We start from the raw sequence: 15,753 nt of genomic DNA, 5'->3' as shown, positions 1-15,753 counted from the left end.
CATGCAATGAGGGCCTATTAGCAGTGTAGATAAGTAAAGACTGGGACGCTGTTTATTACTGCGGTCTTTGCTACCAGTTGATGGGTATTACATTTACGGGAGACAAAGAATTCCTTTTTAGAAGTGTGGGGTGGAGGACTACAATGGGGGTTGTCGGTTGCAATCCTATGCTGCAGTAGTCTGAGTTTTGGCTCTATAAACACCCTGCTCATGTGGTCCTATACAGAGGAGAAGGCGTGGATAGTTGTGACCCAGTAGATTGAGAGGGAGAGAGGGAAGAGGTGAGGTGAGTTTTGGAAGTCACCTTAGGGCTGATTGTTCAGAGGATACTGCTCGCAGTTTCAATCGCTCACTGATGGGATGGTATGCAACATAAGGCAGGAAACAAGGTGAAGGCTCCATAGCAGTGCTTAATTTGTATAAAAAATGTAAGCACCAGGGCTCTCGTCAGGAGCCCACTGCAGTTTAAACCACTCATTACCCCTACCAGCCACAGTAGCTACACAACTACTAACCATAACACTCCTACAAGTGTGACAGTTCGGACTCTTCAAGGCCCCCAAAGCTATAAGAATGGCTTGGGCGGCAGATAATAGTAATGTATACTGTATATTGAATTAATAATTGACTGTTGCTGTGGTCATCTCTAAATGAGCCAAACAATGCCACCTTGTGGCAGACTGTCACAAGCACCGCTGTTGACAATTAGGTGCCTGTGCCGAGCACCGGAAACCACCGGCTCAAATTAAACACTGCCCCATAGACAACCAACAGTGACTACCTGAGGCAATTTGTAACAATAAAAAATCCTGTAATGGAATGCTATTGACGTGGTTAGTAAATTTCAGAGGGGAGTAACCACTCTTGCGAAGATTAAAAGAAAGTGACCTTGATTAAAACCATTTGACTATTTTCAGGTGTAGGAATATAGCTTGCTAGCTGGCATCACTGAGGATACTATGTGGCACTGCACATGTCTCTTCAGGATGCACATACAATATTTTATAAGAATAGCCAGGTTCAGTCAACTGAAAAAAAGCAACTGGAACATTCCCCTTCACCACTGTATGACACTGGGTGCCTATGTACAACACAATCTTTCTGGTGCCTGGAAGGCCAAATTCACACCCCGAACTGAAGGGCTTTTCACTATGGGTGACATTATGCATAATTAGGTTAAATGCATCTTGCACTCCAAAAATTACACAAGTGGTCTGTTCGGGTAAATATTCAACTCAGTAATGTAATTTTGAGATACTTTTTTGGTCACTCACGTTCAAAACACTGCCACTCGGGTTCGGATTTGTATATGTGAACTTAAACATTACCTAGGAGGTTCATTCGATAAAAAATGTATCTGAAATATTTGTTGGCCACCCACGTTAAAGGAACTGTCGCTCGCATTCAAAACACTGCAGCTCGCGTTTGAATTTGTAGTTTCATGCTCAAAAACTACCTGAATGGTTCACTTAGGTAAAGTAATATGCCCTGATGAGGAAACTATCTTGATGTGAGGCTCCAACAAAAATAGTAATTGATAATTACCCCTATGCATATTGCATGGCAGTTGATGCTCAAGTCTAGATTCTATAAAGTGATCTGTGCTAATTTGAACTTCCTGCATGCTAATTTGTTAGCATCTGCTGTACAGCTTAGCTACATTTGTTTACCAATTCTCTGGCTGATATTCCCACACTATTAACAATATGATGACAATAATGTGGATAGGCCGCCATAAGGGTGTACACCTCCACCGCTACCAGGCGCCCGATGCCCTAAAAACCACAACGTTCACCAAATCACACACACCCAAGGCATATAGTGGTCCCAGTTTTCGCCCACTACCCCCTCGCAACTCCACCTTCCTAGCAGACAAGTCACAATGTTGGTGCTAACATTACTCCATGTCAAACAACAAAATAGTGTCGTGAGAGTAAAGTTTATTAAGCACAGTATTAGGGAAGGACGAAATCAGCCTTTTAGTTCGCATTGGAAGTCATTTAGGGATTTCTTTTTTGAAGCCCTCACTCACCACCCTGGGTGGTGACATGCTTCATCATCGGGCCCAACAGGAGAAGTCGAATGCCTCCCTGGTGTGCTACAACGCCAGATTACTGCGGAGCTGGTTTTTTGTGACAATAGTGTGAAAAGCAGTGTGGATTAAAAAATGTCAGCAAGCTGTACCAACCAAAACACTTTATTCTGTGGTCAGCCAGACATTATTAAAATATATGTGTCGGGAAATTAACCAACTAATGTGTTGGGTATTTCCACTTAAAGTGGTACAGCTTGCTGACATTTTTTAATCCACACTGCTTTTCACACTATTGTCACAAAAAAACAGCTCCGCAGTAATCGGGCGTTGTAGCACACCAGGGAGGCATTCGGCTTCTCCTGGTGGGCCCGATGATGAAGCATGTCACCACCCAGGGTGGTGAGTGAGGGCTTCAAAAAAGAAATCCCTAAATGACTTCCAATGCGAACTAAAAGGCTGATTTCGTCCTTCCCTAATAATGTGCTTAATAAACTTTACTCTCACGACACTCTTTTGTTGTTTGACATAAACTAACCTGGGGGAGTGAGAGTGTCTTGTCTCTTCCCTCTCTCAAGTTGTTGAATCCGCTAACATTACTCCCCCACCATCCACAATCTCAGCTTGGTGTTGGAAATCAGGACATCTAGTTGTCTCCACAGTCAGAAATGCTAATTCACATCCACCCAGTTACAACATTTATGCCCCGGTGGGGCATTTCTTCTGGTGATAAATATTACTAGCAAGAGACTTTTTTGACAAAGGGCTTTTACTTAGCTCCATTCCCTCCTGCGAGGGTGACACAAGACACGTGAGGCTGTCAGCATGGACGGGGAGAGCATAATACAGGGTTTATACAATCAATGTTGTCGTGATACTGTCCCTAATATTGTATCATCCATGTCTTCTTGTACAACCTGATTGCTAATTACTGCCTACATACCACGTCAATGTTGTATGGATATCGAAACTATCAATAAAGGTCTACTTGTAAAAAACAAATGACAATAACGTAAACGACACCTGGGGAACCATCATGCAATATCTGGAATCCCATATAAGAAAAGCAGACACCGAGATGCACACAATTACCTGGCTGTGACAGTACGTTCTTCTAGAGTTCAGTTCTTCAAAAGCTGTAGACCTGATGCTTGAGCTTCTGTAAGGTTCATCTGTAACTATAGATCCGTGCCGGAAAAAATGCTCTCTTGTAAAAGAATTGGAAGTGTTATCTTGGTGTGCCTGAAACAAGGAAATATTTGTATAGTTTATTTAAACATCATCTCAAAATAAACACAATTTCAGAGGGGTAAATCCACAACATGCCCACATGAGATTCAAAACCTCCTGCTTTCAAGGTCTGCACATCTGATCAATAAACAAGATCAGTATGGCATCTGCAACCCCACATTGTTTCCCAAGAAAAAATAGTGTCCTTAGTTGTAGCAAATCAGTGAAAGACAAGTACCAGAGAAGGAGCATTTGGAAAGTGAGGAAAACCTTTAAGGCCTAAAACAAGTAGACCACTCGAGAGAGAGAGAGAGAGAGGCTCATTCATGGAACCCCAGACATCTCTAGGTCAGTGCTGCATGGAACCCCAGACATCTCTAGGTCAGTGCTAAGGTAAGTGAAATGGAAAGAAAAATGCTAATTTCTGTTAACTAGAGTTCTCCAGCACGGGTGTGTTTTATGGATTCACTTGATGGATTGATTCCCTTTTGTCGATGTGGGACACATACCTTGACTATACTGAATGAATTAAGTATGTGAATCTACGAAAGACTAAACGCTGGAGAACATCTGAGCTTCTGGAGTGAGTTAAGCATTTAAAGTGCAGAGGATGCATAGACCTTCAGAAGATGAGACTCCCAGAATCTCTGTCAGCAAGAGTGAGAAGACTAGCTAATGTGGTTAGGCAGATCAATGGACTGGCTGAGCCACTCCTTCGCCCAAAAAGAACTACAGGTGAAGTAATGTCCAGTGGCATGTGACACATAGAGATGACTCTGGTGATCATATGAAGAGGAGAGCAGACCTTTGACAAATAAAGCAAGAGCACTTTCACTAGAGCGAGGCGTTGCGTGCTCTTGCAAAGCACACATCCATCCCAGTACTGCCAGGAAGCTAAAAGATTTACTACTGGAACCCTCAAGTTGTAAATAAGTAGAATAATCAGGAAATCATGGAGCTCACACTTGTGTGCGACACGAACATCTGCTTACCAGGTCAGCGTTAATGTTGCCTGACCCAGCACAGTAGAGCCCAGATCATCTGAGCAGAAGCTCAGGTCCACAGATCGACAACTTGATGACGCAGTTGAGGGCAGTGCACGCACCACCTGCTTGTTGATGAAGAGTAATTTGGCAGTGTTGACTGCAAGGATTAATACACTGTAGCCACACATTTAAAACAGGAAGCTGGGGAACACATCAAGTCGAGCCCGGATGTTGCTGTGACGGAAGTTCTTTTTCTGGAGCTAGAACTGCCCACCTAAAGACCACACATTCCCATCCCTATACAGACTCTCAGTAGTCAGTGAATTCATGTGAAGTATAAATTGGCTTCATGGAACTGAGTCACGGTGTAAGTCTGAACATTTTTTGAAACCCTTTATAGTGAGATTCTCAAGAAAAAATACGTAACTCAAGTGTGATATGCAAAAGGTTTATGCCCTCTAAACGATATATGAATCCTGTTTAACTTATAATTGAGCAGGCCAGGGGTGTGGACTTCTTATGACCTCGTTATTACTGTTTGGGGTCAAAGACAATCATTTTTCATGTATATTTTTTCCAGTGGAGAAGTATTCCCACCCACTTGCAGCACAAGCGCTATTGGCTGCCAGTTTACAGTAACACAGTATGGATCTTTGATTGTCTCTGCCTCTAAGGCAATATATTTATACAAACACACACATAAACACAGTGAGTTGTAAGCTCAGCTTGCATTACTGACAGTGATGCCAGTATAAAAATGTGCATACGTTTGCATAATTTTACAATTTGATACCACTTCTCAAGCCCCAAGAATGCTTCTCTGAGACATTACTTAGTAAAACATGTTTAATTCCTGCCAATATTTGAGGGGGAAAAGATAATGGATAATCCCTGCTAACACATAATAGGCAATATGAAAGTAAACTAAGGGCCCAATTCTTCAAGGGCTCTTACACAATAGGAATAGTGCAATAATGTGTAACCTCAATGCCTGACATCAATAGACATGGACTTCTTTCACAGGACAAGCAGACTGTGAAATGTTGTATACAGGTATTCATCCTATTGGAACCATGGGAAACATCTCCTGCTTAGTGACGGATGTGCATTCCTGTCCTAAGTGCCCAAGCTGCATGGATACCTGTAGCCCCGACAATGATATTTGGTCATGGGTAGAAATGGATCATGTGTGCGCGCTATGGTCTAGGCCTGTCTCGTGGTAATGATGTCTCATGGTTGTATGACTGGGAGGGGCGAACCAAGCAACACCCTCATGATATTAGAGGGCTACTGCCCTACCAGGAGTTAGTTGACATGACCACTGTGGCTCCAGCATACCCCTTCTGTGTTTCATAGTGATCAGTAATGTGAATAGGCCTTTTTACCAGTATCAAGGTAGTGGTGCCTATTGTCCCACTCATGTAAAATTCTGTGGCAGTGTGGTCAACTCACCCTTGGCCTATATGGATTGTGTGTACTGTCGGGCAGCACATAATACTTGCATGTGCATGCTGGGATGTGTGTGTGCCTGTCTATGGTACTAACATAACATGAAGACCTGTGGCTCCCATTTTGGAAACACATGGCTTGGAGAGGCTATGAGAGGTAAGGACTGCCACCCTCAGACAGGAGATGTGTATTGCTGACATTCGTGAGGGCTTGGAAGGGAGCTTACTCTAAAGGAATGGGAGCAGAGCATCACCGGTGCATATCATAGGTCTTTTTGATTTCAGGAATGGTGGGTCTGGGGCCCATTGTCAGAGAGATGGTGAGACAGAAAAGGTTTGAACCGTGGACCAGGAAATCTTGATGGGGAGGATGGTTAAAGTATCTGTACCTTTATGAGGCATATTTCAGTGAGGTTGACAGCCAGATGCTTGGTTATTCCCTTGGCCTGTGTTGTATATCAATCAGAACTGGAGCCACTTCTGCTGTGGCACACTGCCACTTTGATAAAGGGCAGTGGAGTGGAGAGGAGAGAGCACTTAAAAGGAGCTGACACCCATAACCCGAATTTTAAAGGCTCACAAACAAAATCACGTGTGCCTGAAGTTGGGACTATAAGGGCGGGAGCATGAGACCCCCAAGTTGTTAAAAAACATTGTTCATCAGTTGAAGAAGGTTGTCAAGACTTCTAACTGCTGGGAGTTACCTCCAGTATAGAATGGGAAATAATCAACCCCACTAAAGGGGACAGAGAGACTCAAGGATTCAGCCCAGGGCTGCACTAGAACGCGGACCACAAGAGGCTTCTTTGTGTGATCACATTAAAATACTCCTGTTTCAATAAAAGCAAGTATTTGGCTGGACACTCATCTTACAGTTACTGTGTGTACTTTGATTCTTCAGCCTGTATATGCATCACATCTACCTCCCCTTTGAAGAGCCTTGAGCTGCTACCACTGAGTGTCACAAGCTGAAAGAGGTAGTACTTGGCCCAGTTACTCAGGGCCCATCTCGGCCCACGGTTGGGCCCAGTAACTCCTGCTTGCCCCATGGCTCTCTGGAACGGGTTCTGACAAATCCATAATATTTTCTCTATTAAATTATGAAGTTGAACCTCTTACCCTAAATGAACCTGCATTGCCTACTAATAACTACTAAATATAACCCCTAAGTGAGACCCCTAAACCTAACATTAATCCTAGGCTTTGGACTATCCCTCAACCTAACCCATGGTTTCCGTATAAGGTTATCCATAGCCCAAACGGGACCCTGCACTTTACCATGATTGTCTCTATGCTTAGACCTAAATGTAATCCTAGTGTTTGCCCCAACTAACCATCAATCCCTTTGAAAAACCTTTACTCAAGAATTTAACCAAGCCTTCTAACTAACCCATATTCTAACTCTTCTTCGGACCTTGCCTTATTATATGCCTAAACATAATAATATCCATAACTAATCCTTTCCTTTTTATTGCCCCAACTATTTTTTCAAACTTCCTTTAAACTATTTTACCCTTTTTTCAACTTTTCCATGCTTTGCTTTTTTTTCCTTTTGCCATTTTTGACCTAAGAGCCATGGAGCCGCCACAGCAGATGGTCCAGTTCTTCTCGACAACAGGATCCAAGCCAACGGAGGGTTGGATTCTTGGCTCCAATAAAGAGCCATATGGAGCTGAAGTCTTCTACACTAGAGACAGAAAAAGAACATAATGCCATGAACCAAAACGCCCTTAGAAACTGCCACACAATAGTGGCAGTCCAGATGGCTGTAAAAGTGGTTCAAGTATGATGAACTGCCAGCACCCACTAGGAGTTAATGGCAGTGAGGAAATTAATTCACAACAGGGTGCTCAGCACAGCCAGGATGAAGTAAACTTCCGAAAAAGGAATCAAGACACATTTCCGTCACTTACTAAGAGCGTAACCTACAAAAGGAGAAGAATGACCAATAAAGAACCCAGCATCTCAAGACAAAACAACTTTATGACCTTTGATATGTCCAAGTAGCGCTAGATGTGCACTAAAGCACATTGGTGGCCACTGCTGACATGACCTTAGATGATCCAGTATCACATCTCCTCCAGTGGGTCTTCATTTACAATTAAGCACTGCATAGAATTGAAACCCCACCCCTACAAGGATCAGAAAATGAGACAAAGAAAAGATTTTCTATGCAAAATGATTATGTAAGGAAGCTTAGTCAACTTGGGCATATGCTTTGCAATCTCAATCAAGAAAATAATGTCTCACAAAGTATGCATGGAAATTCAATTGGCAGCCTCACATTATTGAAAATGGATAGGTTCCTCAATAATGTAGCAGTAGCCACTTTACCGCTTGAAGAGTGGGTGCTATGCTTAACGGATAACGTTTTGTTAGGATTACAATAACTTACAAATATATCAAACAATCCAAGTACAAATAGATTTCTTCAAAGTGATTAAACCAGTACGAACAGGCCATAGCTGATGAAAAGTCAACGGGGCACATGCATCAACCTATTTAGGAAGTGCAAACGGTGCAAATCGGTAAATTCGTCTGTTTGCACTTCCTAAATACGTTTTTGGGATGCATCAAACACCTTTTCAAAATTCGCATTTTTTTGCATTTCTTAAAAATGCGAATGCATTTAAGGAATCGTGTTTGTGCGATTCCTTAAATGCAATGCATCAATTTTTAAAAAAATGCAAATTTTGAAATTGGAAGTGCAAATTAACACGAGGTTGACCCTCGTGTTAATTTGCGAAAATCTTTCAAAATGCAAAAAAATGCATATTTTACACTGTCATGTTACAGACACACATGTCCTTAGGACAAGTGTGTTTGAAACATGCACTTCCAAATACATTTCAGGGGTGCAGGGGGGGGTCCTTTGGACCCCCCCTGCACCCTTGGAATGCATCAACAAATTGCGAATTCGTAAATGCCTTCCCATTGACTCCTATGGGCCTTTCGGCCCATAGGAATCAATGGGAATTGCGAAAATGCACTTAGGAATTCGCTATTTATTTGAGATTCTGTAAAAATTGCGATTTTTACCGAATCACAAATAAATAGCGAAAAAAATGATGCATAGCATTTTGCAATTCTTAACTTGCGATTCGGTAATTTTCGCAAATTAAGAATCGCAAAACCTATGAATGATGCATGTGCCCCAATGTTTCTGTCTTATATCACTAGTCTCATCCACGCAGGACTTTCAAACACTCTTCACAGCCAGAGAATGTAAATATCTTTCTGCTGTAGAGGAGGTATTTTGAAAACAAAATTGAAAGGGAATAATTGGATAGGCGTGAAAGTCTGACTACTTTAAAGATTGAGGAGTCCTCTTAAAACTTCATTTTTATGGAAAACAAAATACAGTACATTACAGCAGCGTGGCTCAATCTCACTAACCAAGACTTGACCAAGCATAGAAGATAAGGGAGTACCACCTCCTTTAAGAATCTGGTTGGGTCAGTATGCTGGATGTCAAAGATACTGAAGTTCTTGCATTCAAAAGCATTAAATGTCCTGGTGGAGGAAAGCTTAGCCACCTTTAACATGCCCATGTAGTCTCATGGAACAGTTTCGAAGGCGCATTGCAAGAATTCCGGAAACAGACTCTCAAGAATGGAATGTTGGTGAGCAGGATCTGATCCCAGGAACTTGCGAAGAAGATCCGATCTGTACGGAAGGTGCTTATGCACACATTTCCAGAAGTGTGAAATCTCGGTGTACCACCATTACCTTGGCTTGACCAGAGCTCTCAGATCTATCTGAGCCTTGACTCTTATCAATTTGATAAGATGGTTAGAATCTGTTGCATCAGAAGAAATGCGTAAAGAAGCTTTTTTTACCAATTTATCTAAACAGCATTCCCAATGTACCTAGGTTGGTAAAACCTTGAGGAATGCTTTGGGCTTTTTTTTTTTTTTTTGCATTTGGGAAAATATTAATCTGCAGTGCTCCTCATTCACAAATGACATTGTGCTGCACTTCACAATTTAACACCCACTTGTGATTTACTTGAAATATCTAGTGGAGGCAGCCTGCTTCCAAGTTTTGAACTCTCAGGAGATGGACTGCTGTAAAGTTAAGAGTCCGGGCCAGTTCTAGACAGTCTGAGCTTCGATAAGGAGAATTCTGGAACGAGTTCTTCCCTGCTTCTACGTATAATGCACTATCATCATCTTGTCTGTCTGAATCAGAACAGAATTCGGCTTGGCATATGGAAGGAAAGATTTGAGAGCCAAATTAACTGCTCTCCGCTTTAGTTCACTAATATAAAACGTTTCCTTTTCTGAACGTGTGCCTTGAATCTATGTGTGTGCTCTTCACTCCAGGAGGAAGGAATCCATCATTAAAGTTTGTCAAGGTGTATTCTGATGAATAGAAATACCTTTCCCATACTTCTACTATCGGTACCATCAAGGGAACAAATGGACCATAGCTTTCATGGGTGTTAGTTTATCCACCTAGGTGCCTAAGACTGGCAAAACATACCCTTTAGCCTATTTAGAGTGGATGACTAAACATTCAAGACCTCCACACTACATTACCAGCTGCTGTTCATGGCCCAGGTGTTTGGCCCAGCGGTTTAACTGGGGTACCATTTTTAATGTGAATGCTGGGTGGTAGGAGTTATGTGGACTGCTGTAGAATTTAGAACATTCTGGGTCAGACACTTCAGAAAAGTCTGAAATTCTAACCATTGTTTACAGTTCATACTAGGTAGAAAAATGATGAAATCCACGTAAGCTAGTCCACCCTGGACTACCTTCAGTTATACAGGTGTCGGGGTACAGTTGTGATCGGAAGAAGTATGGGAACACAGAATAGTAGCACATATGGTATTAGTTATTGAATTTTATACATTTTTGTCTTTCAAACTCAAGTCAGTGTGAAAGAATACATTTTTGAAACCGCCCTCTGAAACACTTGATACTACGAATGACCCCAAATTCAGAGTCGTACAAATAACCTTCTCCGATTCGTTGGCACATTTTAAAAATGCAGTTTACTTTCATACGATTTTCCACTCAATAGATTTAACTTGTAAACTGTTATCTGGTCGTTAGACAATGAAAAATAATTATACACTGCAGCTTGGTTCTAGGTATTGTGCGTCTTTGAACAATAAACAAACACTAAATTGCTGCGACAGGAAGACTCTAATGGATGTAATAGTATGTTACTGAAATTGCTGCGACCGGAAGAGTCTAACGGATGTAATAGTATGTTATTTTTGTTAATCGGACACTGGGGCAACAACTTACAGATCAAAACTTTGTCACTTTTTCCCATTTTTTTCTACTTAATTGTATTTCTTTTTTTTTTTTCTTCAATGATTGGTTTTTGGGAGAAATCCGTAAGTGATCTATACAAATGTTGCAATGCTGAATTCTGTCTACTTTTCAGAAAGAGCTCTCTGGGTTTACCCATTAGTTTCATAACTGTATCCACCACAAACTGTGAGTAGGAACAAACTATAATCATAGGAAATATTGATTACCACTGGTAAAGAATGTTGTTTTTTACAACTATGTGTGATCCTGAAAGCTGGGAAGAGAGTGAATCCTGATTGATTTGATTGATTTATCAACTTATAAAGCGCGCGAATGCCCGAAGGCGTCTTGGCGCTTATGACAGACAGCAGGCCTCTCGGACGGGCCACCTAACAGGCCGCAGTAGAGAGACAAGTTTTCACTGCTTTTCTAAAAGAGCCTAGAGATGGGCTATTTTTTATAATGAGTGGCAGCAGGTTCCAAGCCCGTGCTGTATGTACAAAAAGCTCCTTCCACCCCAATTGGCCCGTCTGATTTTCGGGACTCCAATTAGTTTCAATTGGCTCGATCTGAGCAATCTGGAGGGTTCATACAATTTCAGTTTGGTTCTCAAGAACTTTGAGCCTGATCCCTGAACAGCCTTTTATGCCAAACACAGTGATTTAAATTGCACTCTTTTTGCAACTGGAAGCCAGTGTAAGATTTTTAATTTATGTGCAATTGGCTCATATTTGGGAATAACAATTACCAACCTTGCAGCTGCATTTTGCAGGCGTTGTAGCCTAGATAAAATCTGTACTCTCGCCCCGGCATATAAAGCATTCCCATAATCTAATCTAGATAATGCTAATCCTAGCACACTGATGCCATTTTTAGAGGAGAAAAAACACATACTTTCTTGCACATCACATTTTCCCATCCTTAAAATATTGCAACATTCAATCCACAAACCCCATGTACCTGTATAATCTAAAAAGTGGGGGGAAAGGATGCAGATTCGACTTGGATACCTTTTGTGTGGAAAGAAATTATGAAAGCTTAAGAACAACTGCCCCAAATGTCATAACATGTTTTCAGTACCGACTGGATAAGCTTCATCACTTAAGACGATTTATACTTTTGCAATGTTCTCATCTGTATTTCTGCATGCCGAACTAGGAAGCTGCACGATGTCATGGACATCAGCACAGAAGAGATCTAATGGACCGTCGAACTCTGAATAGCTCTTACACCCAAGCGCTGTATAATTGATTTAGTTAACTGGAAGTGCTGCTGAACCTCTTAAGAAATCGAGGATTTCAGTTGCCAATCGTCCAGTAAAGGAAAAAAGAACATATTTTTCTTTCTAGGGTGCATGTAGTCAACATCATTGAAGACAAAAATAATGTTTCACAACTGAAAAAGAAGTGATATGGTTAGAAGGGAAAAGGACCAATCCGATTCCATAGCAACTTTAGACAAGTTTGTAAAAAAGTGGAAAACAGAAAGGCAGGAAGTGCTGTGGTGGCTTAGACATCTCTACCACACTGGTGAGATTTCTGAATACGGTAGGCAGTAGTCTTCCAGGACAGTGGATGTTATCACCTCCGCTTTCCCGGGCGGTGGGCCATCCGCGAAAGAGAGGCCAAAACTTTTCAATCAATTAGATTATGTGTTTTGCTAATTATATTTCTTGAATCTGTCTCTGCTCTTTCTGTTCCCACTATTAAGCTCCCTTGTGCCAGGCTGAGTTTGATTTGCCAAGCTCAAGGCACATTGTGTGGTGTATTATCACAATGGGAAGTGGCTATAATAAAAAGGAGTTTCCTACTTCGAATTATACTGTTAGACTGTTGATGTTTTCTTTGATTTGGTGTACTGTGGAAGTTTTTGCACCGTCATCTCTTGGACAAATTAAAAGATTTAAACATAAAAATGTGTTTGGCAGAAGCTTTTTTTACCAAATAACTGAAGAATTTTTGCTCCTGAAGGCAGGTTTGACAGGTTTTTTTCTCCTCCTGCAAAAAATACTAGTTACATGAATTTTCAGTTGTTTTATTTTGATTCATCAACTTTGCTTAATTACCGTGGTATTTAGAAAAAAAATGACATGTTGGCGGAATGAAATTTGCCAACTGTGCACATCAATACTTTTGAGTCCATTCCTACAGACAATGTCTGTTAATCGAACGTGTGAACTGAAAACTGGCTAACATGCAACAACAGCACTGTCAAGTTACCTCAAAGTTGAATCTTGAAACACTGGGAGGACGTACTTTTTCAGTAAGAGGACTCAGAATTTGGAATGTTCTCCCCTGCGTTCCTTCAAGTGATTCGATTTTCGTAGCCACCGTAGACACAGAAACCTGGAAAAAAAATGGAGAACATTAAAACAAAAGTTGAACTTTTTTACTGTTAACGTAAACAAGAAATTACAATTAATGTGCAGCGCTCTGACCAGCAGCAAGACTATAGGACTACAGCGGTGGGGAACCTGCTAGTACAGGCTCCAGTGTGAAGTGCCTGAAGCAGCGTCTTAGAGGAAAAACACTCTGGGCAAATACGAGCTTCCTGGTGACTCTGGGCCTGAAAGCATGGAGTGCACTAGCACCCAAAGTGATCATTCTGGCCCCAGAGGCACCGGACTTGTGGGTACATCTGCAAGGACAGCAGCGGCACCTCATTTTCAGCAGCATGTGGAAGGGAAAGGGAAAAGAAAAGGCTGCCCAGAGCTGAAGTAAAACAGTACTGTTCTCCCATTGCCCCCTACCTTCCAGCACAATGGCCGACATTAACCATCCCCTCCAAGCAGCTGATAAATGTGTGCAGATTTGGGAGCATTATTTCTACAAGACGGGACACAACACGCAGAACTGGATCCAGTATTCCCACGTCCATGTGTTATTCCCCATTCCAAGGAGTCCAAATCGTTGCCCTCAGGTATAGAAGCAGCGATATCGCTTGGAATTAAGATTCCAGCCCTCCAGTGTGCCCTCATCCAGGGAACTCACAACGTAGCCCCAGGACGTAACAGTGCACATGTGTATTTATGCAACACACATGTTGTCATGACTCTAAAACAAGGATTGGCAATGCCAACAGTTCTGTTTTTTTATAGAAAGCTGTATCGTAATGCGAAGCATTCCAAGTTGACAGCATGGGAATGGATGTGTATCTGTGTGGAAGCAGAGAACTGTAGAATAATAATGGTGTAGGTAAGAAGCTCCACTGCCAGACCTAAAAACCCATGTAGAGTAATGACTGCCATCCTCCCATCTGTGCTGCTGCAGAGAAAACCACCATAAATGATCCTGTTATCTAAGACACTTTCATAGCATTACACAGTCATGTGTGTGGCCCTGAAAGTTCAACTTCAGCCAGCTGGATACATAAAATGATCACAGCTGTGTGGAGGCGCAGCACTTTTTGAGGATGCACACAATTTCTGCCCAATCAAAACATGTAATCCTGGCTCCCAACATGTGGGCGGAGCCAAAGCCCCTCTCCTGGTGATTCTTTCTCACATAATTATCTGGCTACAGGTGGGCGGTCGAGGTAAACCATAACCAACACTGCAAGCGGCATGCCTGCAGCATAAGAAAACTGGGAACCATACCACACTCTGGTCTTTTCATGGAGCGTGTCTATCTATGGAGTTTAAAAAACAACGCGGAGGAACGAGGTTTAAAGGAATCTGATGGCCCAGAGGAAATTTGGAATTGTAGCCAAAGTGAATGGACACTAATTACACATTTGGAAGGGTGTCCTTAACTTCACCTCACCCGTATCCCTTCCTTTCAAGTGTTATAAAGTGTCTCTAGTCTTGGGGTTCTCCCCTGAAATGGTCACAATCACTGTTCTTTCCTCCTTCAGCCCTAGCACCCTCACTTTATCTATTTTTAAGCAATTGAAGAAAAAACATCAGTAAAGAGTACTGGAAACAACACAAACATGAAGAAAACTGGAAATTACGCACACTTAAGACGTTAGAATAGTAAAGTGTGACATGTATGCTGGATCCATGGCTCAGGAGACTAATGTATCCACTGTAGGAATGTGTGTTTGACCTCATGGACACAGGTTCAAATCCCACTCAGCCTTTCATTCTTCCGAGGTTGATAAAATAAATACGCTGGGTAACAATGAACACCTGCATTTTAGCGTCAACCTCAAAATATACTCCAGGGTGAAAGTTGCCCTTTAAAAATACGAGTTATGTTATTTAAACAAATGCTCAGAGTTTAACAAGAGTTTTCTAAAATAGTTCATAGACGTGCCATCTTTTATTAAAAAATAGTTGTCATAGGGGTTTGATATGAGGTTTTTTTAAATTAAATGTTAGTGCGATATTTAAAAAATCACAGGACAAGACTTTTCTACCAATTCATTTAATTTGTTCTTCCCTGTATTTATCATATAATTGTCGTTTTTAAACGAAATAAGAAAAACTGTGAAGGACCAGAGGGTGCACTGCTCTCTGCATATTCATGTATTTTTTTTTTTAAAGGGTGAGAGTATACATGGGTTTGAAATTGCTTTTTTTTCGTCCTGTATTCTAACATACAGAGAAAGAAGTTCACATTGCATACTGCAAAACATTCTCCACAAGCAAGTGCAAACGTCCTTCTGATAAACAGTTACATTGCATGTATGTAAACCCTGCGCATTTACGTATGTCTAAAGAATTACCATAGTGAGTTGTTCTACAAATCTGCGAGTATTTCAGCTTCCCAGGACTATAGGGAGAATTAAATAGAAAAAACGCCAAAGGTCGGTGTAAATCAAGTTTCACAGGCTGCCTCAGTCAAGGG

At 41.6% G+C, this 15,753-nt stretch overlaps 1 protein-coding gene across 3 annotated transcripts in view; it reads right to left on the bottom strand.

Moving 5' to 3' along the window:
* SPRED1 (sprouty related EVH1 domain containing 1) overlaps positions 1-15,753 on the bottom strand; it is a 583,922-nt gene that overhangs the window by 27,902 nt on the left and 540,267 nt on the right. For 2 of the 3 annotated variants that reach the window (XM_078659440.1, XM_078659439.1), the window contains 2 exons: positions 13,183-13,308; positions 3,125-3,274 (listed from right to left, as the gene is read on the bottom strand). In XM_078659440.1, coding sequence (XP_078515566.1) covers positions 3,125-3,274; positions 13,183-13,308 — 276 coding nt within the window. The remainder of the gene's footprint in view (positions 1-3,124; positions 3,275-13,182; positions 13,309-15,753) is intronic. The other variant, XM_078659441.1, reaches the window with a different exon arrangement.

This window comes from Lissotriton helveticus, chromosome 9 (genome assembly GCF_964261635.1).
Source record: "Lissotriton helveticus chromosome 9, aLisHel1.1, whole genome shotgun sequence".
In the NCBI taxonomy this organism is placed as follows: Eukaryota; Metazoa; Chordata; class Amphibia; order Caudata; family Salamandridae; genus Lissotriton; species Lissotriton helveticus.
This window is presented reverse-complemented; position numbering and strand designations above follow the sequence as displayed.